This window comes from Bactrocera dorsalis, chromosome 5 (genome assembly GCF_023373825.1).
Source record: "Bactrocera dorsalis isolate Fly_Bdor chromosome 5, ASM2337382v1, whole genome shotgun sequence".
Lineage (NCBI taxonomy): Eukaryota > Metazoa > Arthropoda > Insecta > Diptera > Tephritidae > Bactrocera > Bactrocera dorsalis.
Window position 1 is genome coordinate 11,817,592 of NC_064307.1, and position 23,186 is coordinate 11,840,777.

The 23,186-nt window shown below is 33.6% G+C and overlaps 2 protein-coding genes and 1 long non-coding RNA gene across 5 annotated transcripts in view; 1 reads left to right on the forward strand and 2 right to left on the reverse strand.

The window, feature by feature from the left end:
* Positions 1 to 14,146, forward strand: part of LOC125778853 (uncharacterized) — a 34,802-nt gene extending 20,656 nt beyond the window's left edge. Inside the window, exon 2 of the long non-coding RNA XR_007422984.1 lies at positions 13,352 to 14,146. This is a non-coding gene — a long non-coding RNA (uncharacterized LOC125778853). The remainder of the gene's footprint in view (positions 1 to 13,351) is intronic.
* Positions 856 to 10,225, reverse strand: LOC125778850 (uncharacterized). 3 transcript variants are annotated; one of them, XM_049458335.1, is made up of 3 exons: positions 9,988 to 10,225; positions 1,357 to 2,058; positions 856 to 1,209 (listed from the first exon to the last, which is right to left on the reverse strand). In XM_049458335.1, exons 1-3 carry the CDS (start codon positions 10,088 to 10,090, stop codon positions 950 to 952), a joined length of 1,065 nt encoding a protein of 354 aa, XP_049314292.1. In that variant the 5' UTR covers positions 10,091 to 10,225; the 3' UTR covers positions 856 to 949. The 3 variants fall into 3 exon arrangements, with proteins under 3 accessions (XP_049314292.1, XP_049314290.1, XP_049314293.1); XM_049458333.1 differs by lacking the exon at positions 9,988 to 10,225 and adding an exon at positions 2,153 to 2,397; XM_049458336.1 differs by lacking the exons at positions 856 to 1,209; positions 1,357 to 2,058 and adding exons at positions 8,527 to 9,173; positions 9,321 to 9,893 and having other exon boundaries at positions 9,988 to 10,145.
* A 2,302-nt stretch (positions 14,147 to 16,448) lies between the features above and the next one.
* Positions 16,449 to 18,157, reverse strand: LOC125778851 (uncharacterized). The gene is made up of 3 exons (XM_049458337.1): positions 17,915 to 18,157; positions 17,247 to 17,819; positions 16,449 to 17,099 (listed from the first exon to the last, which is right to left on the reverse strand). Exons 1-3 carry the CDS (start codon positions 18,015 to 18,017, stop codon positions 16,852 to 16,854), a joined length of 924 nt encoding a protein of 307 aa, XP_049314294.1. The 5' UTR covers positions 18,018 to 18,157; the 3' UTR covers positions 16,449 to 16,851.
* Positions 18,158 to 23,186: the final 5,029 nt, after the last annotated feature.

The following is a 23,186-nucleotide window of genomic DNA, read 5'->3' on the forward strand; positions in this document are numbered from 1 at the left end:
TTATAAGAGTGTACAGCTGCTGGCGTATGCCGATGATATTGATATCATCGGTCTCAACACCCGCGCCGTTAGTTCTGCTTTCTCCAGACTGAACAAGGAAGCAACGCAAATGGGTCTGGCAGTGAACGAGGGCAAGACGAAATATCTCCTGTCATCAAACAAACAGTCGTCGCACTCGCGACTTGGCCCCCACGTCACTGTTGACAGTCATAACTTTGAAGTTGTAGATAATTTCGTCTATTTAGGAACCAGCGTTAACACCACCAACAATGTCAGCTTTGAAATCCAACGCAGGATTACTCTTGCCAACAGGTGCTACTTCGGACTGAGTAGGCAATTGAAAAGTAAAGTCCTCTCTCGACGAACAAAAACCAAACTCTATAAGACGCTCATAATTCCCGTCCTGCTATATGGTGCAGAGGCTTGGACGATGACAACAACCGATGAGTCGACGTTGCGAGTTTTCGAGAGAAAAGTTCTGCGGAAGATTTATGGTCCTTTGCGCGTTGGCCACGGCGAATATCGCATTCGATGGAACGATGAGCTGTACGAGATATACGACGACATTGACATAGTTCGGCGAATTAAAAGACAGCGGCTACGCTGGCTAGGTCATGTTGTCCGGATGGATGAAAACACTCCAGCTCTGAAAGTATTCGACGCAGTACCCGCCGCGGGAAGCAGAGGAAGAGGAAGACCTCCACTCCGGTGGAAGGACCAAGTGGAGAAGGACCTGGCCTCGCTTGGAATATCCAATTGGCGCCACGTAGCGAAGAGAAGAAACGACTGGCGCGCTGTTGTTGACTCGGCTATAATCGCGTAAGCGGTGTCTATGCCAGTAAAGAAGAAGAATGGTTAATGAGTGGATATGTTATATTTTTTTTTTCAACTTTTACATGTAGAACAATTTTTTCGTGCACAAAAAGCTGACTTCAGGTGATCTTGCGGGTTAGAGGGTTAGAAAATTGAATTGGCTCGAATTAGTGCAGGCATCCGAAGGCATGTTGGGAATCACAAACTGGCGATAGTCTATAAATCGATAATCGGAATCCAAATGACGTACCGATATCAAAAAAAGTGTCGGGCGGCGCGAAGCTGGTAAACCCCCATATCTAACTACGATGGTCCAAACGATGATATGGTCCGGATTTTGTCGGAGAATTCTTCGGATATCCGCTTCGAGGTCAAACCAACAATATGTCGTCACACCTGTCGCACCGTGAAAATTTAGATTTGTAAATGGTTTTCATCAAAGAAAATTGTTATTTTTTCGATTAACATTCTAATAAGTAATATCCTTTCCTGAATTATTCATCAAAATGTTCACTATATTATTATAAGTTACACATAAATCACCTCTAATTTCCACTCCACGATTTACTGATGGACTTTGTGGAACGAAATTCCATGGTAAACTAGGCCCCCCGAGAGAGTTAGCCAAAAGATGACCTCGTTCATCATTGGTGTTTTTATTACCTCCGCGATACCAATCCATTTCTTCCATACGCTCTGTAATCGAAGTTTGAATAGGCTCTCGCAGATGTTGTGCCTTAGCATACGTGAGAGTAGCTTTCATTGTGACGGTCAAGTCAATGGGTTGTGCGTGATTTTGGTTGGCTGGAGCTGTCATCGTGGTATAACTATCAACTGCGTACCCACTTTCAATGGGCAGGTAAGCGGTTATGAGGTCTGAGTTATTGCGTAGTTCTTCAGCTATGTTTTCTATATCGTTATAATAGTTTTCCCCGACAGTTACGGGTAGGGAGCAGTGGGAATTATTAGGATTTAGCTGTCTTTTACGGCGATTCAGTTGAGGGCCGCACAATTCCTTTTTAATGTCGAATCGGTCAGAAAAACTTTTTATCAGTCTATTTACCTTCACAAACGATTCATTAACACTTGGTTGAGGTGGTCTCTCGTCTATATCATTTACGATTGAATTTTCTATTACAATAGCCACTCCACCCCATAAAATCACAGCACCTAAACCCGCTAAAAGAGGAATGAACCTCTTCTCTCGAATTGATGTCCGGTTATCACTCGATGCTAACACATCGCCTACATTATGATAAAAAAAATATATATACATGTATTACATTTATGTAGTCTGTAGAATGCAAAAAATGTTTTTTATAAAATGTTTTTTATTTACCGCTGTAACTTGGATTTGCTGACCCAACCTCAACCTGATCGGGCACGCTGCACAACACCCCAACAGAGACACATAGACCCACAAAAAGAACAATCAACTTCATGTTCAAAGAAATGTATGAAATGTATGAATTCGAAGAGAATGTTTCACGACGAAGTCTCAAACTAGAATAGAATATTCATAATGTGAATGCCAACTTATATATTCTTTTATGCACTGGTTTGCGAAAATTTTTTTTAGCACACTTGTGCAATTTATTTGGAAAATATTTAACTTTATATAAACGATATTATTTTCAAGCTAAATGTTTATTTATTTCGGAGGTCCATGAAGGTTATCGATTTAAACGGGATCGTATGTGGTGCTAACTGCAGCGCGCGGGATTGATGTCGTAACGAATATATGTAATAAATATATATATATATATATAAAATTGATGACAAGATCAACGTCGATCAGACGGCGATCCAATTGAAGTATAGATGCGGTAGCGAAGCGGACCAGGTGATGGCGACGGGGCGCAGTGTGTCAGCGAATGTGTGTATGGCGAATGTTGATGTGTTGATGAGCGAACTGCAGCTGACGAATTGTGTAAACGAATTTGTTGAATCTGCACTGCACAGGGGACCATCCTTTATGCTGAGTGGGTGGATGTACAAGTGTGGTGTATTGCTGTGTTTTATTAGTGTGTGCCATTTCTTCCGGTTAAAGTGGGTGGACGCTTAACTCATATAAACAGCATGATCACCCAGTTATCACGCGCATAATTCCATTATGGTTTTTGCGTCATCGAATCATTTTTCAGTTAAGCTTATCGTTATTTCATTTTGTTTTCTTTGAAATAAATTCTGTTTACAGCAAGTAGCCAGTAAACATTACACAAGATTATTTCGTTTGAAAAAGAGATAGGCATACCCAGAGAACCAAAGTTTGGAAAAAAACGATTCCCTCTACAGCAAATAATTTTAACCAAGAGAAGGTGCTTATGCGATTGTGAGAAATGAACATTCTATTGACTTCAATTGTTCGAATATGACTATGTCTTTAAAGACTCGCTAACGCAAATAAACACTTCTCAATATTTCGAATATACCGAGAATATAATCGGAAGGACTGACTGTTATCGCGAAAAGCAATTAAAAGGACCTGATAAAAAGTTACAAAAAAGCATCATATGAAATACTACACACTCGATAAAACTTATGAATATTGCTGAGGGAATAAAAGATTTTTAAAAAAGCTCTGATTAAAATTCAAAGCACCGGATAACTTTTGTTGAACATATGAAGGCTCATACATCAACAATCGAATCACAACAAGCGTTGACTGTTTTGTATCATATTATACCAGCATTGATTATAGGTCTATTTTGCCTTGAATTTATAAAATTGCAATGGTCAAACTTGGGAAAAATTGATTCATAAATGGATGAACCACAGAGTACATTCTTCGTGATGATTTATTAATTAGTGTTATAGTAGATGTAACTCTCAAAACTTAAACTAGCGCATCATTCACAGCTCAAATTGCGTCTAATTGTCTTATTATCTGAAAATTATGTTACATTTATGATTAATCTTTTGTGACATTTCGATATTTGATAGCATAAATTTATTTGAAATGGAGCACGATACTGGATATTTTCCTTGTGATATACATATATAGGCTCATTCATTATATTTCGCAACTATCGTATACTTTCATGCATTTGCGAGATATGTATGTACATATCGCTCATTTGCTGCAAGACCGGCATAAATCAAAAAACGTGATTTTATATATTATGTACTTCAGTATTTTAATAATGTAAATTTTATGTACTTACAAGGCCGCTATTTTCTAAAGTGAAAATCGGCTTACAAAAATATTTTTTGTTGAACAACATTTCTTTTTATCACGCGCTGAATTTTAACTAACGATTCTATGTTTATATATGTGGCTGTTGGGTGTGTTTTATGGCTTCATAAAATCGCTTAGTGTCGTTCCATTTTATTGTTATTTATATAATAATTGAGCCATACACAATCTTTGTTCGTGTAGTGTGAACGAGTCATAAGCTTTAACCGTTGATTAGTCAAAAACAGCTGGTTAAACGCATCACTTGGTGAAAATATAAATCAGCTTCGTATTTTGTTTGAAATATGTGTGTATTTAAATTTTAATTAATATTTTTTAACTCTATCAATTCACAATAAACAAATTTATTATTTAGTATAATGCAACAACTTGTTTTTTCTAATTTATTACTCGCCACTCGCTCTGAATATGTAACTAATTTATATATTTTATTAAATATCCCTAATATTTAAGTGTGTAACGCCATGCTAAAGCTATTTCAAGTAAAAAGTAACAATAAATATTTGTTGTACGTATTTTTTAAGTTTACTGTACTCGTAGTTTTTTCTGTTTTAATTGTTGTAAATTGTAAATGTTTTGGAATTAAATTTTTTGAATAACAATTTTTAGTTCAAATTCACTATTTTATGTTTTTTATATTTTTTTTTATATTTTTGCCTTTGTTGTTTAATTCTTTATATTCTTTTGCAATAATACTTATCGTGGTGTTTTAATCTTTTTATTAATTTTTGTATTTAATTTAAAGTTTTTACATATTTAAAACAAAAATTAGTATTTTTATTTTATATTTTTTACAAACAATCATTTAATAATAAATTTAATTTTTTAATTTTTAATAATTTTAGATTCGTAATAAATATGTAAATTTTTGGGGAAATAATTTTATTTAAAACAATAATATAAAAAAATATTTATCGTTTATTATTATATTTTTTTTTTTTGTTTTTAATATTGTGCTTTAATTATGTACATTTTTTGGGGACAAAATATTTATTTAAAAAAAATTAAATTCTTTTATCTTAATTTGCATTTTTTAATATTTTTTGTTGTAATATTTATATCCTTTGAAGAAATGCAACTCTTGCATTTTTTGTATTGATACATTTTTTGTTTACTCTTGCAGTGCATAGTTGTTGTAATTACGGTAAAGAAGCGTTAGTGCAAAATTTTAGTTATTTTTAGTTCGCTTTTAACATACAAAGTACACATGCAATTATAATTTTGTTATATTAATTAAAAAAATAAATGAAATATTAGAATTTATTGAATATTTGAGCCTAATTTCTACTATTGATATTTTAGTATTAATAATTTTGTAAATGAACGGAATTACATAAGACAACGGTGTTTATTTTTAGAATACATTGCGCAAAGGTATTTGTATATACACATGTACATACATATGAATATGTAAATACATATAAAAGTATGTATGTACATGTATACTAAGTAAATCCTATTATGCAGGTCTGAGCAAACAATAAAATTACATACTGTAGTTAACTAATTTACACATGTGTGTTTGTAATTTAATAACAACAACAAATAATATTAGTACATACTTTTAATAACAAACTAATTTTAGTTCACTTGTTTGTGCAGCAATAAAGTCCATCAAATTGAGTGCTTGCATATACAAAGTAATAGTACATATCCTACATACACATGCCCATTCACACACACACACACATACGTGCAAGCAAGTAAGCACTTTTTGTTTGCAATTAAATTCGGTTTGAAGTCAAGTGCACAGGCAAGCATAAATCAAACAATATATTGCACATATACACACACACATACATAAAGAAACCGCTATTATATATTATACTTTGTATTGTATTGTTTTAAGAGAGATTTAATTGTTTAAACACTATTTTGCTTTTCATATTAATTGATTTGATTATTTTATTTTGATTTTTGTTATTTATATATACTTTTAAAATTATATTACCTTCATATAATACATACATATGTTATGTAATGCATACAAACAAACAAACAAATACATACAAATGCAGTCGAAATGGCGGGTGAGTTAAACGCAAGCGCCGTTAACTCTGCACGAAGGCGCTTTAGTTTAATTGATGAAAAGTGTAAAAGTGTAATAATCATAGTTATTAACATTTTGTGAAAATTAAAGTACGAAACTTAAATATATGTGATCGATTAATTAGTGCTTTTGTGTGTTTTTTATTGTCTCTCGATGTCAATGGGGCGAATTTTAAGTGAACAGCTATTTCGGAAAGCTGCAGTTTTCGATCGAGCAGTGGAAAAGGCACGACAGACGGAGGGTGTAAAAACGATTGCTGCGATGGAATAACTGATGTTTGACTATGCGTCTGCTCCTAATTCTGTGGCACCTCTTGATCTTATTTGCCAACTAGTAAAGTATTTAAGCTTTAAGTATAATAAAGGGTGTTCAATTTCGAGGTTTCCTACCTTAAAAAAAAAAAACACAGTAACATTTATTTTTTGGAAGATTATCTCTTTCAAATGCTGACCACGGCTAGGTCAAATGGTCCATGCACTGAGTCCAATTTTCGATGACTCGTTCGAACATTTTGATTAGTAACTAGTGAATGCAACCAGTGATGTTTTTGTCCAATGTTGCTGAGATCACGAGCTTCAATTTCATCATGGCGCGATAGCAGCCGCCATTGACGTTCTCACTTTCATCATTTTTGAAGAAATATGGACCGATGATTCCACCGGCCCGCAAACCACACCAAACCGTTATTTTTTCTGGATGCAATGACAGCTCTTGAATATCTTCAGGTTGCTCTTCGTCCCAAATGCGACATTTTCGCTTATTTACATACCCATTGAGTCAGCTATGAAAGCTGAACAAAGTTTGACTCGGAAACGTCGGATCTTGGAGTTATTTAAGAGCACATGAAGCAAAGCGATGCCGCTTGGATTGGTCGGGCGGCTTGCGTATTTTGTATGAATTTTTTTGGGCACCGTAGACTCGATAAAAATACATAAATATTTGCGAAATGATATTACCAAAATAAAAGCTTTCACAAATCGAAATCGGCAATAATCGAATTAAATTTGTCTCAAGTCATTTAAATTCTGTTCACAAGCCGAATCGGTAAACAATTCCTGATTGTACGGCAACGGAATCGTTTAAAATGTTGCAGAAGAATTTTGGGGAGTCTACTCTATCACGAACACAGGTATTTCAATGGCACAAATCACTTGATGAAGGTCGTGAAGTCATTAAAAACTTGCCTCATGGGCGTCATTTATCTACCTTTGTAACTCATTCGTGAAGCGTAATCTTAGTGGGACGAGATTTGAGTTTATGAATATGATATCGAAACTGTTCAGCAATCTAGAGAATGGTGCAAAAAGAGCCGAAACCACAAAAAGTCGTTCCCAGCCAAAGTTTATAAGAAGTCTATAGAAAATTGAATCAAACGTTGGCGTACTTGCATTGACTCAGAAGCCTATTTTGAGGGTTTTTATATATTTATATACATATTTGTTAATTTTGGGTAAAATTTAACCATTTTAGAAATTCACAGAACTCCAATTTTATTACGGCAATGCATTGTTTCTATTTCTTTTTACAGCTACAGCTGAAAGCTCTATTTTGGTGTTGGTGAATGCTAAAGAGATGATGATGATATTTTAGAACCGGATTTCAAACTATGATTCTATAGTTGACTCGTTGTGCCTTTTACGAAGTCATTTGCGACTCAGCTCAATTCATAAAGAGGCAGAATGTCGTTATACATATTCACCATTTTTTATTAGAAGAAAAAAATTTCTGAGGAAATAGTAATCGTGACAGAGATAATAAACATCAAAATTTTATGGCACTGTGAATTTTTTTCGACATAATGCCTCATTCTGTTCATTTTTTATTGTATACATTTCATCTCGTTCGATTCGACTCTTTATTAGTTTTGAGCCCTAAGCTTGTTCAATAATCTGTACAGTTCATACTCTAAACTATATTATACTATTGCACAAATCTGACATATCTGCATGAGCTAGCGTGCATGTCAACTTGAGCACAAGTCGCGAGCATTTTATTTTGAGTAGATGATTATTTTTATTTTCATAACACCCCCGTGGACACACATGGACCCATAATAAGAACAATCAAGTTCATGTTCAAACAAATGTATGATTTCACAAAGTACGTTCTTCGATCAAGTTTCACACAAGAATTAAAAATTCACATGAATAATTGATGTGAATGCCCAATTAATATGGTATGAACGATTATAATTTTTTATGCGCATGATAGTGTTTTTTCTTTGTTTTGTTCGAATCGAATTCTGTTTTATAGGAAATACATACCGGATGATCACTATCGCACGCATAATTCTATCTAATTCAGTATCTATCATAATTTTCATCTTCTTAGTTGGTGATTTTGATACTATGTATGAAAGTTGTCGTTCGAGGCTAGTAATGGAAAATTTTCGAATGACCACAATTACATTAGACTCCGGATGAAACCATCATGTATTTATTGATAGATAAAGAAAGAATTAATAAAATTATCTGTTTTCTTTGTGCAAAATTCGTAATATTTTTTATTGAAAATCTAGTAGTTATATAAAGTTGGAACAGTTCAAAATAATATTTATATTGACGGTTTCCGAGTCAAGTATTTCAATCAAAGAATTAATTGGTGAACATCTAAATTACGTAGTCAAGAATTCAAATTCTTTGTGTGAATTAAGGTCACTAAATGGGACTACGTAATTCAGATGAGTTGAATTTAGAGATAAATCCTTTGATTGAAATACTTGACTCGGAAATGTTATGTTATTATCTATTTGCAATGGTTAATGAGTGGATATGTTATATTTTTTTTTTTTCAACTTTTACATGTAGAACATTTTTTTCGTGCACAAAAAGCTGACTTCAGGTGATCTTGCGGGTTAGAGGGTTAGAAAATTGAATTGGCTCGAATTAGTGCAGGCGTCCGAAGGCATGTTGGGAATCACAAACATGCGATAGTCTATAAATCGACGATCGGAATCCAAATGACGTACCGATATCAAAAAAGCTGTCGGGCGGCGCGAAGCTGGTAAACCCCCATATCTAACTACGATGGTCCAAACGATGACATGGTCCGGATTTTGTCGGAGAATTCTTCGGATATCCGCTTCGAGGTCAAACCAACAATATGTCGTCGCACCTGTCGCACCGTGAAAATTTAGATTTGTAAATGGTTTTCATCAAAGAAAATTGTTATTTTTTCGATTAACATTCTAATAAGTAATATCCTTTCCTGAATTATTCATTAAAATGTTCACTATATTATTATAAGTTACACATAAATTACCTCTAATTCCCAATCCACGATTTACTGATGGACTTTGTGGAACGAAATTCCATGGTAAACTAGGCCCCCCGAGAGAGTTAGCCAAAAGATGACCTCGTTCATCATTGGTGTTTTTATTACCTCCGCGATACCAATCCATTTCTTGCATGCGCTCTGCAATCGAATCATCAATAGGCTCTCGGAGATGTTGTGCCTTAGCATACGTGAGAGTAGCTTGCATTGTGATGGTCAAGTCAATGGGTTGTGCGTGATTTTGGTTGGCTGGAGCTGTCATCGTGGTATAACTATCAACTGCGTACCTACTATCAATGGGCAGGTAAGCGGTTATGAGGTCTGGGTCATTGCGTAGTTCGGCAGCTATGTTTTCTATATCGTTATAATAGTTTTGCCCGACAGGTACGGGTAGGGAGCAGTGGGAATTATTAGGATTTAGCTGTCTTTTACGGCGATTCAGTTGAGGGCCGCACAATTCCTTTTTAATGTCGAATCGGTCAGAAAAACTTTTTATCAGTCTATTTACCTTCACAAACGATTCATTAACACTTGGTTGAGGTGGTCGCGGTTTGAATCTACCTACATTATGATAAAAAAAATATATATACATGTATTACATTTATGTAGTCTGTAGAATGCAAAAAATGTTTTTTATAAAATGTTTTTTATTTACCGCTGTAACTTGGATTTGCTGACCCAACCTCAACCTGATCGGGCACGCTGCACAACACCCCAACAGAGACACATAGACCCACAAAAAGAACAATCAACTTCATGTTCAAAGAAATGTATGAAATGTATGAATTCGAAGAGAATGTTTCACGACGAAGTCTCAAACTAGAATAGAATATTCATAATGTGAATGCCAACTTATATATTCTTTTATGCACTGGTTTGCGAAAATTTTTTTTAGCACACTTGTGCAATTTATTTGGAAAATATTTAACTTTATATAAACGATATTATTTTCAAGCTAAATGTTTATTTATTTCGGAGGTCCATGAAGGTTATCGATTTAAACGGGATCGTATGTGGTGCTAACTGCAGCGCGCGGGATTGATGTCGCAAACGAATATATGTATATAAAATTGATGACAAGATCAACGTCGATCAGACGGCGATCCAATTGAAGTATAGATGCGGTAGCGAAGCGGACCAGGTGATGGCGACGGGGCGCAGTGTGTCAGCGAATGTGTGTATGGCGAATGTTGATGTGTTGATGAGCGAACTGCAGCTGACGAATTGTGTAAACGAATTTGTTGAATCTGCACTGCACAGGGGACCATCCTTTATGCTGAGTGGGTGGATGTACAAGTGTGGTGTATTGCTGTGTTTTATTAGTGTGTGCCATTTCTTCCGGTTAAAGTGGGTGGACGCTTAACTCATATAAACAGCATGATCACCCAGTTATCACGCGCATAATTCCATTATGGTTTTTGCGTCATCGAATCATTTTTCAGTTAAGCTTATCGTTATTTCATTTTGTTTTCTTTGAAATAAATTCTGTTTACAGCAAGTAGCCAGTAAACATTACACAAGATTATTTCGTTTGAAAAAGAGATAGGCATACCCAGAGAACCAAAGTTTGGAAAAAAACGATTCCCTCTACAGCAAATAATTTTAACCAAGAGAAGGTGCTTATGCGATTGTGAGAAATGAACATTCTATTGACTTCAATTGTTCGAATATGACTATGTCTTTAAAGACTCGCTAACGCAAATAAACACTTCTCAATATTTCGAATATACCGAGAATATAATCGGAAGGACTGACTGTCATCGCGAAAAGCAATTAAAAGGACCTGATAAAAAGTTACAAAAAAGCATCATATGAAATACTACACACTCGATAAAACTTATGAATATTGCTGAGGGAATAAAAGATTTTTAAAAAAGCTCTGATTAAAATTCAAAGCACCGGATAACTTTTGTTGAACATATGAAGGCTCATACATCAACAATCGAATCACAACAAGCGTTGACTGTTTCGTATCATATTATACCAGCATTGATTATAGGTCTATTTTGCCTTGAATTTATAAAATTGCAATGGTCAAACTTGGGAAAAATTGATTCATAAATGGATGAACCACAGAGTACATTCTTCGTGATGATTTATTAATTAGTGTTATAGTAGATGTAACTCTCAAAACTTAAACTAGCGCAGCATTCACAGCTCAAATTGCGTCTAATTGTCTTATTATTCGTGATTGCATAGAATCATGAATAATACAATATCGAGAATGATATTATATTATATATTCTCAATAATCGACAAATAAAACTATCACTGATGAAATTTTACTTTTCAATATGTGTTGTTATCAAAAAAATGCGTGATTGATTCTACAACGAGCTGAAAATTATGTTACATTTATGATTAATCTTTTGTGACATTTCGATATTTGATAGCATAAATTTATTTGAAATGGAGCACGATACTGGATATTTTCCTTGTGATATACATACATATGTATGTAGGCTCATTCATTATATTTCGCAGCTATCGTATACTTTCATGCATTTGTGAGATATGTACTTCAGTATTGTAATAATGTAAATTTTATGTACTTACAAGGCCGCTACGTTCTAAAGTGAAAATCGGCTTACATACATTTTGAACGCCTCTTTATTAAACAGAACATTATAATAAATAAATTAATTAAAAATATTTTTTATTGGACAACATTTCTTTTTATCACGCGCTGAATTTTGAACTAACGATTCTATATTTATATGTGTTAATATGGCTTCATAATATCGCTTAGTGTCGTTACATTTTGTTGTGTTATTTCTAATTGAGCCATACACAATCTTTGTTAGTGTAGTGTGAACGAGTCATAAGGTTTTACCGTTGATTAGTCGAAAACAGCTGGTTAAACGCATCACTTGGTAAAAATATAAATCAGCTTCGTATTTTATTTGAAATATGTGTGTATATAAATTTTAATTAATATTTTTTTATCTGCATCAATTCACAATAAACATATTTATTATTTAGTATAATGCAACAACTTGTTTTTTTCTAATTTATTACTCGCCACTCGCTCTGAATATGTAACTAATTTATATATTTTATTAAATATCCCTAATATTTAAGTGTGTAACGCCATGCTAAAGCTATTTCAAGTAAAAAGTAACAATAAATATTTGTTGTGTGTATTTTTTAAGTTTAATGTACTCTTGGTTTTTTCTGTTTTAATTGTTGTAAATTGTAAATGCTTTTGGAATTAAATTTTTTGAATAACAATTTTTAGTTCATATTCACTTTTTTATGTTTTTTTTTTAATATTTTTTTTAATATTTTTGCCTTTGTTGTTTAGTTCTTTATATTCTTTTGCAATAATACTTATGGTGGTGTTCTAATCTTTTTATTAATTTTTAGATTTCATTTAAAATGTTTTCATTTTTAAAACAAAACAGAGTGTTTTTATTTTATATTTTTTACAAACAGTCATTTAATAATAAATTTAATTTTTTAATTTTTAATAATTTTAGATTCGTAATAAATATGTAAATTTTTGGGAAAAAATATTTATTTAAAGCAATAATATAAAAAAATATTTTTCGTTTATTATCATTATTTCTTTTTTGTTTTTAATAGGTATTGTGTTTTAACTATGTACATTTTTTTGGGGGAAAAATATTTATTTATACATATTTAAAAAAAATTAAATTCTTTTATCTTAATTTGCATCTTTTAATATTTTTTGTTGTAATAATTATATCCTTTGAAGAAATGCAACTCTTGTATTTTTTATATTGATACATTTCTTATTTACTCTTGCCGTGCATAGTTGTTGTAATTACGGTAAAGAAGCGTTAGTGCAAAATTTAAGTTATTTTTAGTTCGCTTTTAACATATAAAGTACACATGCAATTATAATTATATTAATAAAAAAAATAAATGGATAAATATTAGAATTTATTGAATATTTGAGCCTAATTTCTACTATTGATATTTTAGTATTCATAATTTTGTAAATTAACGGAATTACAAAGACAACGGTGTTTATTTTTAGAATACATTGCGCAAAGGTATTTGTATATACATACCTATGAATATGTAAATACATATAAAAGTATGTATGTATGTACATGAATACTAAGTAAATCCTATTATGCAGGTCTGAGCAAACAATAAAATTACATACTGTAGTTAACTAATTTACACATGTGTGTTTGTAATTTAATAACAACAACAAATAATATTAGTACATACTTTTAATAACAAGCTAATTTTAGTTCACTTGTTTGTGCAGCAATAAAGTCCATCAAATTGAGTGCTTGCATATACAAAGTAATAGTACATATCCTACATACACATGCCCATTCACACACACACACACATACGTGCAAGCAAGTAAGCACTTTTTGTTTGCAATTAAATTCGGTTTGAAGTCAAGTGCACAGGCAAGCATAAATCAAACAATATATTGCACATATACACACATACATAAAGAAACCGATATTATATGTATATTGTACTTTGTATTGTATTGTTTTAAGAGAGATTTAATTGTTTAAACACTATTTTACTTTTCATATTAATTGATTTGATTATTTTATTTTGATTTTTGTTATTTATATATACTTTTAAAATTATATTACCTTCATATAATACATACATATGTTATGTAATGCATACAAACAAACAAACAAATACATACAAATGCAGTCGAAATGGCGGGTGAGTTAAACGCAAGCGCCGTTAACTCTGCACGAAGGCGCTTTAGTTTAATTGATGAAAAGTGTAAAAGTGTAATAATCATAGTTATTAACATTTTGTGAAAATTAAAGTACGAAACTTAAATATATGTGATCGATTAATTAGTTGTTTTGTGTGTTTTTTATTGTCTCTCGATGTCAATGGGGCGAATTTTAAGTGAACAGCTATTTCGGAAAGCTGCAGTTTTCGATCGAGCAGTGGAAAAGGCACGACAGACGGAGGGTGTAAAAACGATTGCTGCGATGGAATAACTGATGTTTGACTATGCGTCTGCTCCTAATGCTGTGGCACCTCTTGATCTTATTTGCCAACTAGTAAAGTATTTAAGCTTTAAGTATAATAAAGGGTGTTCAATTTCGAGGTTTCCTACCTTAAAAAAAAAAACACAGTAACATTTATTTTTTGGAAGATTATCTCTTTCAAATGCTGACCACGGCTAGGTCAAATGGTCCATGCACTGAGTCCAATTTTCGATGACTCGTTCGAACATTTTGATTAGTAACTAGTGAATGCAACCAGTGATGTTTTGGTCCAATGTTGCTGAGATCACGAGCTTCAATTTCATCATGGCGCGATAGCAGCCGCCATTGACGTTCTCACTTTCATCATTTTTGAAGAAATATGGACCGATGATTCCACCGGCCCGCAAACCACACCAAACCGTTGTTTTTTCTGGATGCAATGACAGCTCTTGAATATCTTCAGGTTGCTCTTCGTCCCAAATGCAACATTTTCGCTTATTTACATACCCATTGAGTCAGCTATGAAAGCTGAACAAAGAAGCAAAGCGATGCCGCTTGGATTGGTCGGGCGGCTTGCGTATTTTGTATGAATTTTTTTGGGCACCGTAGACTCGATAAAAATACATAAATATTTGCGAAATGATATTACCAAAATAAAAGCTTTCACAAATCGAAATCGGCAATAATCGAATTAAATTTGTCTCAAGTCATTTAAATTCTGTTCACAAGCCGAATCGGTAAACAATTCCTGATTGTACGGCAACGGAATCGTTTAAAATGTTGCAGAAGAATTTTGGGGAGTCTACTCTATCACGAACACAGGTATTTCAATGGCACAAATCACTTGATGAAGGTCGTGAAGTCATTAAAAACTTGCCTCATGGGCGTCATTTATCTACCTTTGTAACTCATTCGTGAAGCGTAACCTTAGTGGGACGAGATTTGAGTTTATGAATATGATATCGAAACTGTTCAGCAATCTAGAGAATGGTGCAAAAAGAGCCGAAACCACAAAAAGTCGTTCCCAGCCAAAGTTTATAAGAAGTCTATAGAAAATTGAATCAAACGTTGGCGTACTTGCATTGACTCAGAAGCCTATTTTGAGGGTTTTTATATATGTATTTATATACATATATGTTAATTTTGGGTAAAATTTAACCATTTTAGAAATTCACAGAACTCCAATTTTATTACGGCAATGCATTGTTTCTATTTCTTTTTACAGCTACAGCTGAAAGCTCTATTTTGGTGTTGGTGAATGCTAAAGAGATGATGATGATATTTTAGAACCGGATTTCAAACTATGATTCTATAGTTGACTCGTTGTGCCTTTTACGAAGTCATTTGCGACTCAGCTCAATTCATAAAGAGGCAGAATGTCGTTATACATATTCACCATTTTTTATTAGAAGAAAAAAATTTCTGAGGAAATAGTAATCGTGGCAGAGATAATAAACATCAAAATTTTATATCACTGTGAATTTTTTTCGACATAATGTCTCATTCTGTTCATTTTTTATTGTATACATTTCATCTCGTTCGATTCGACTCTTTATTAGTTTTGAGCCCTAAGCTTGTTCAATAATCTGTACAGTTCATACTCTAAACTATATTATACTATTGCACAAATCTGACATATCTGCATGAGCTAGCGTGCACGTCAACTTGAGCACAAGTCGCGAGCATTTTACTTTGAGTAGATGATTATTTTTATTTTCATAACACCCCCGTGGACACACATGGACCCACAATAAGAACAATCAAGTTCATGTTCAAACAAATGTATGATTTAACAAAGTACGTTCTTCGATCAAGTTTCACACAAGAATTAAAAATTCACATGAATAATTGATGTGAATGCCCAATTAAAATGGTATGAACGATTATAATTTTTTATGCGCATGATAGTGTTATTTCTTTGTTTTGTTCGAATCGAATTCTGTTTTATAGGAAATACATACCGGATGATCACTATCGCACGCATAATTCTATCTAATTCAGTATCTATCATAATTTTCATCTTCTTAGTTGGTGATTTTGATACTATGTATGAAAGTTGTCGTTCGAGGCTAGTAATGGAAAATTTTCGAATGACCACAATTACATTAGACTCCGGATGAAACCATCATGTATTTATTGATAGATAAAGAAAGAATTAATAAAATTATCTGTTTTCTTTGTGCAAAATTCGTAATATTTTTTATTGAAAATCTAGTAGTTATATAAAGTTGGAACAGTTCAAAATAATATTTATATTGACGGTTTCCGAGTCAAGTATTTCAATCAAAGAATTAATTGGTGAACATCTAAATTACGTAGTCAAGAATTCAAATTCTTTGTGTGACCTTTAGAGAATTAAGGTCACTAAATGGGACTACGTAATTCAGATGAGTTGAATTTAGAGATAAATCCTTTGATTGAAATACTTGACTCGGAAATGTTATGTTATTATCTATTTGCAATGGTTAATGAGTGGATATGTTATATTTTTTTTTTCAACTTTTACATGTAGAACAATTTTTTCGTGCACAAAAAGCTGACTTCAAGTGATCTTGCGGGTAAGAGGGTTAGAAAATTGAATTCGAATTAGTGCAGGCATCCGAAGGCATGTTGGGAATCACAAACATGCGATAGTCTATAAATCGACGATGGGAATCCAAATGACGTACCGATATCAAAAAAAGTGTCGGGCGGCGCGAAGCTGGTAAACCCCCATAACTAACTAGGATGGTCCAAACGATGATATGGTCCGGATTTTGTCGGAGAATTCTTCGGATATCCGCTTCGAGTTCAAACCAACAATATGTCGTCACACCTGTCGCACCGTGAAAATTTAGATTTGTAAATGGTTTTCATCAAAGAAAATTGTTATTTTTTCGATTAACATTCTAATAAGTAATATCCTTTCCTGAATTATTCATTAAAATGTTCACTATGTTATTATAAGTTACACATAAATTACCTCTAATTCCCAATCCACGATTTACTGATGGACTTTGTGGAACGAAATTCCATGGTAAACTAGGCCCCCCGAGAGAGTTAGCCAAAAGATGACCTCGTTCATCATTGGTGTTTTTATTACCTCCGCGATACCAATCCATTTCTTCCATACGCTCTGTAATCGAATCATCAATAGGCTCTCGCAGATGTTGTGTCATAGCATACGTGATAGTAGCTTGCATTGTGATGGTCAAGTCAATGGGTTGTGCGTGATTTTGGTTGGCTGGAGCTGTCATCGTGGTATAACTATCAACTGCGTACCCACTTTCAATGGGCAGGTAAGCGGTTATGAAGTCTGGGTCATTGCGTAGTTCGGCAGCTATGTTTTCTATATCGTTATAATAGTTTTGCCCGACAGTTACGGGTAGGGAGCAGTGGGAATTATTAGGATTTAGCTGTCTTTTACGGCGATTCAGTTGAGGGCCGCACAATTCCTTTTTAATGTCGAATCGGTCAGAAAAACTTTTTATCAGTCTATTTACCTTCACAAACGATTCATTAACACTTGGTTGAGGTGGTCGCGGTTTGAATCTACCTACATTATGATAAAAAAAATATATATACATGTATTACATTTATGTAGTCTGTAGAATGCAAAAAATGTTTTTTATAAAATGTTTTTTTATTTACCGCTGTAACTTGGATTTGCTGACCCAACCTCAACCTGATCGGGCACGCTGCACAACACCCCAACAGAGACACATAGACCCACAAAAAGAACAATCAACTTCATGTTCAAAGAAATGTATGAAATGTATGAATTCGAAGAGAATGTTTCACGACGAAGTCTCAAACTAGAATAGAATATTCATAATGTGAATGCCAACTTATATATTCTTTTATGCACTGGTTTGCGAAAATTTTTTTTAGCACACTTGTGCAATTTATTTGGAAAATATTTAACTTTATATAAACGATATTATTTTCAAGCTAAATGTTTATTTATTTCGGAGGTCCATGAAGGTTATCGATTTAAACGGGATCGTATGTGGTGCTAACTGCAGCGCGCGGGATTGATGTCGCAAACGAATATATGTATATAAAATTGATGACAAGATCAACGTCGATCAGACGGCGATCCAATTGAAGTATAGATGCGGTAGCGAAGCGGACCAGGTGATGGCGACGGGGCGCAGTGTGTCAGCGAATGTGTGTATGGCGAATGTTGATGTGTTGATGAGCGAACTGCAGCTGACGAATTGTGTAAACGAATTTGTTGAATCTGCACTGCACAGGGGACCATCCTTTATGCTGAGTGGGTGGATGTACAAGTGTAGTGAGATGTGTTGTGTACGAGTGTGGTGTATTGCTGTGTTTTATTAGTGTGTGCCATTTCTTCCGGTTAAAGTGGGTGGACGCTTAACTCATATAAACAGCATGATCACCCAGTTATCACGCGCATAATTCCATTATGGTTTTTGCGTCATCGAATCATTTTTCAGTTAAGCTTATCGTTATTTCATTTTGTTTTCTTTGAAATAAATTCTGTTTACAGCAAGTAGCCAGTAAACATTACACAAGATTATTTCGTCTGAAAAAGAGATAGGCATACCCAGAGAACCAAAGTTTGGAAAAAAACGATTCCCTCTACAGCAAATAATTTTAACCAAGAGAAGGTGTTTATGCGGTTGTGAGAAATGAACATTCCATTGACTTCAATTGTTCGAATATGACTATGTCTTTAAAGACTCGCTAACGCAAATAAACACTTCTCAATATTTCGAATATACCGAGAATATAATCGGAAGGACTGACTGTCATCGCGAAAAGCAATTAAAAGGACCTGATAAAAAGTTACAAAACAGCATCATATGAAATACTACACACTCGATAAAACTTATGAATATTGCTGAGGGAATAAAAGATTTTTAAAAAAGCTCTGATTAAAATTCAAAGCACCGGATAACTTTTGTTGAACATATGAAGGCTCATACATCAACAATCGAATCACAACAAGCGTTGACTGTTTTGTATCATATTATACCAGCATTGATTATAGGTCTATTTTGCCTTGAATTTATAAAATTGCAATGGTCAAACTTGGGAAAAATTGATTCATAAATGGATGAACCACAGAGTTCATTCTTCGTGATGATTTATTAATTAGTGTTATAGTAGGTGTAACTCTCAAAACTTAAACTAGCGCAGCATTCACAGCTCAAATTGCGTCTAATTGTCTTATTATTCGTGATTGCATAGAATCATGAATAATTCAATATCGAGAATGATATTATATTATATATTCTCAATAATCGACAAATAAAACTATCACTGATGAAATTTTACTTTTCAATATGTGTTGTTATCAAAAAAATGCGTGATTGATTCTACAACGAGCTGAAAATTATGTTACATTTATGATTAATCTTTTGTGACATTTCGATATTTGATAGCATAAATTTATTTGAAATGGAGCACGATACTGGATATTTTCCTTGTGATATACATACATATGTATGTAGGCTCATTCATTATATTTCGCAGCTATCGTATACAGTAATACCCCGACTTACGCTACCCCGTTTTACGCGAATTCGAAGATACGCGGTTTTTCATTTTGATTGCTATTTAGGCAATTCTAAAATATATATTTTACCAGGATATTATAGGAGGTTATAGAAATGCGTAAGTATGAGCAAGATATTGACCAAACTGATTCGCTAGACCCAGTTGAATCGGTAAATCAAATGACAATTGCAAACTTAACAGAAGGGCTCAATTCAATTGAAAAGGGGTTACAAATTTTAGAAAAAATTGATTCTAATGAAGAACGCATTTCTACTACAAAACGAGGGATAAAAAAATTACTGGTATGCTACGAGGAAATTTTACGTGAAAAGAAGAAAAATTTAACTCGTCAAGCAACACTGTTAGAATATATGAAGCCTTCGACATCAAAATAACTTCGGTTTAGCTTACTTTATTCATAACAATGTAATATTTTTTTATTATCCTACACTTTATTAAACATTTTTCTTCTAAATTATTGTTTTCTTTAAACTCTGGTCCCGATTAAACAAACTTTATATGTATTTATATGCAACGTTGAGCCCCGACTTACGCGAATTCGACTTACACGGCAACCGCTCGGACCCACCTATCGCGTAAGTCCGGGGTATTACTGTACTTTCATGCATTTGTGAGATATGTACTTCAGTATTGTAATAATGTAAATTTTATGTACTTACAAGGCCGCTACGTTCTAAAGTGAAAATCGGCTTACATACATTTTGAACGCCTCTTTATTAAACAGAACATTATAATAAATAAATTAATTAAAAATATTTTTTATTGGACAACATTTCTTTTTATCACGCGCTGAATTTTGAACTAACGATTCTATATTTATATGTGTTAATATGGCTTCATAATATCGCTTAGTGTCGTTACATTTTGTTGTGTTATTTCTAATTGAGCCATACACAATCTTTGTTAGTGTAGTGTGAACGAGTCATAAGGTTTTACCGTTGATTAGTCGAAAACAGCTGGTTAAACGCATCACTTGGTAAAAATATAAATCAGCTTCGTATTTTATTTGAAATATGTGTGTATATAAATTTTAATTAATATTTTTTTAACTCTATCAATTCACAATAAACATATTTATTATTTAGTATAAAGCAACAACTTGTTTTTTCTAATTTATTACTCGCCACTCGCTCTGAATATGTAACTAATTTATATATTTTATTGAATATCCCTAATATTTAAGTGTGTAACGCCATGCTAAAGTTATTTCAAGTAAAAAGTAACAATAAATATTTGTTGTACGTATTTTTTAAGTTTACTGTACTCGTAGTTTTTTCTGTTTTAATTGTTGTAAATTGTAAATGCTTTTGGAATTAAATTTTTTGAATAACAATTTTTAGTTCATATTCACTTTTTTATGTTTTTTTTTATATATTTTTTTTAATATTTTTGCCTTTGTTGTTTAATTCTTTATATTCTTTTGCAATAATACTTATGGTGGTGTTTTAACCTTTTTATTAATTTTTGTATTTAATTTAAAGTTTTTACATATTTAAAACAAAAAATAGTATTTTTATTTTATATTTTTTCGAACAATCATGTAATAATGAATTTAATTTTTTTAATTTTTAATAATTTTAGATTCGTAATAAATATGTAAATTTTTGGGAAAAAATATATATTTAAAACAATAATATAAAAAAAATATTTTTCGTTTATAATTTTTTTTTTTTGTTTTTAATATTGTGCTTTAATTATGTACATTTTTGGGGGAAAAATATTTATTTATATATACATATTTAAAAAAAATTAAATTCTTTTATCTTAATTTGCATTTTTTAATATTTTTTTGTTGTAATAATTATATCCTTTGAAGAAATACAACTCTTGTATTTTTTGTATTGATACATTTCTTATTTACTCTTGCCGTGCATAGTTGTTGTAATTTCGGTAAAGAAGCGTTATTACGGGGAATGTCGGGCCACATAGTTTTTTACATTTGACATGCTAACTTCATATATTTGACGCGTATAAGTGATTTTTGGTGCAGAATTTCAACAACACAATAGTTTTTCAACATTTCCTGATAGTTTCGTGCTCCGAAAAATTTTTTTTAGTCATTATGCCGCGGTACTATCCCAAACAAGAGAAAATTGTTGATTTCGACAACATTTTGGAGGCGATCAAGTCGGTGAAAATACATCACAACAGCGTTCGACAATCTGCGACGGCACACAAAATTCCGAGGACCAACCTGATGCGTTATATTGCAGCATTTGATGGTGCGAGCATCGACGTTACTACTGCCAATGCCGATGTAATGAAGAATTTGCTGGCTGAACGCACGACGATGGGCACAAAAACAGTGAGTTCTGCTGGTTTCTTTCTTTTCTTTCATCGAATAATAAATAATTTTTTTTTATTTTAGATCTTCAACATCGAACAAGAGAAGGCGCTGATAAGCTACATTCTCCAGGCCAGCGACATCAACTATGGAATTAGTTTGATGGAGCTGCGTAAGCTCGCGTATGAATTTGCTCGGAAAGTTGGCGCGTCGTATCCGGATCCATGGAACGACAATCAACAGGCGAGTAAGGATTGGCAGTTGGCGCTCATGAAACGCCACAAAAATTTGTCACTGCGAACACCAGAGCAAGTAAGCCAGAGCCGTGCGAAGCGATTCAACAAAGAGAATGTCGATGCATTCTTTGCCAACCTTTCATCCGTTCTCGGTAAGACGCCGTTTGAACCTCACCGAATATGGAACATGGATGAAACCGGGTGCCCGACCGTGCCAACCAGACCTGTCAAAACCATCGCGCGCAAAGGACAAAAGCAGGTCGGCTCATCAACATCTGCCGAAAAAGGCACCAATGTGTCTTTGGCTTTGGCCGTCAGCGCTAGTGGCCAGTCTATACCGCCATTCTTCCTCTTTCCCCGAGTCAACATGAAAGAGATTTTTATGACTCATGCGAGTCATGGCGCTGTTGGTGTTGCGAACGGTTCTGGTTACATGAACTCTGACGTATTCCCTCAATTCATGCGTCATTTCATCAAGCACACCGGTGCTAATGCCGATTCGCCAACCATGTTGCTGCTGGACAACCACGGTTCGCATTTATCGATCGAGGCGATAGATTTGGGGTTGGATCATGGCATCACGTTGCTGTCTTTTCCGCCGAAATGCACGCACAAAATGCAGCCGCTAGATGTTGCGGTATTTGCACCATTTAAAGGCATGATGACCGTGAAGCATGATGCATGGAAAAAGTCATTGCCATTGTGACTGCTGCGAATGAGGAGGTGTCAACGTCGGAGGCATCGACAAATGCTCCAACTTCAACAAGTGGTGCTGCATCATCGTCGTTGTCTCTTGTATCGGCTCCACAGCTCCGTGATGCATTGAAATCGGTTGGCCCGTTGGAATTGGGCA

Bases quoted from the DNA above. Each gene is read 5' to 3' on its own strand.
- LOC125778850 (XM_049458335.1), bottom strand. From the start codon at position 10,090: ATGAAGTTGATTGTTCTTTTTGTGGGTCTATGTGTCTCTGTTGGGGTG. The intron at 2,059-9,987 runs GTAAATAAAAAA...ATCATAATGTAG, and splicing joins AGCAAATCCAAGTTACAGCG to GCGATGTGTTAGCATCGAGT. The intron at 1,210-1,356 runs GTGATTTATGTG...ACGGTGCGACAG, and splicing joins TCGTGGAGTGGAAATTAGAG to GTGTGACGACATATTGTTGG.
- LOC125778851 (XM_049458337.1), bottom strand. From the start codon at position 18,017: ATGAAGTTGATTGTTCTTTTTGTGGGTCTATGTGTCTCTGTTGGGGTG. The intron at 17,820-17,914 runs GTAAATAAAAAA...ATCATAATGTAG, and splicing joins AGCAAATCCAAGTTACAGCG to GTAGATTCAAACCGCGACCA. The intron at 17,100-17,246 runs GTAATTTATGTG...ACGGTGCGACAG, and splicing joins TCGTGGATTGGGAATTAGAG to GTGTGACGACATATTGTTGG.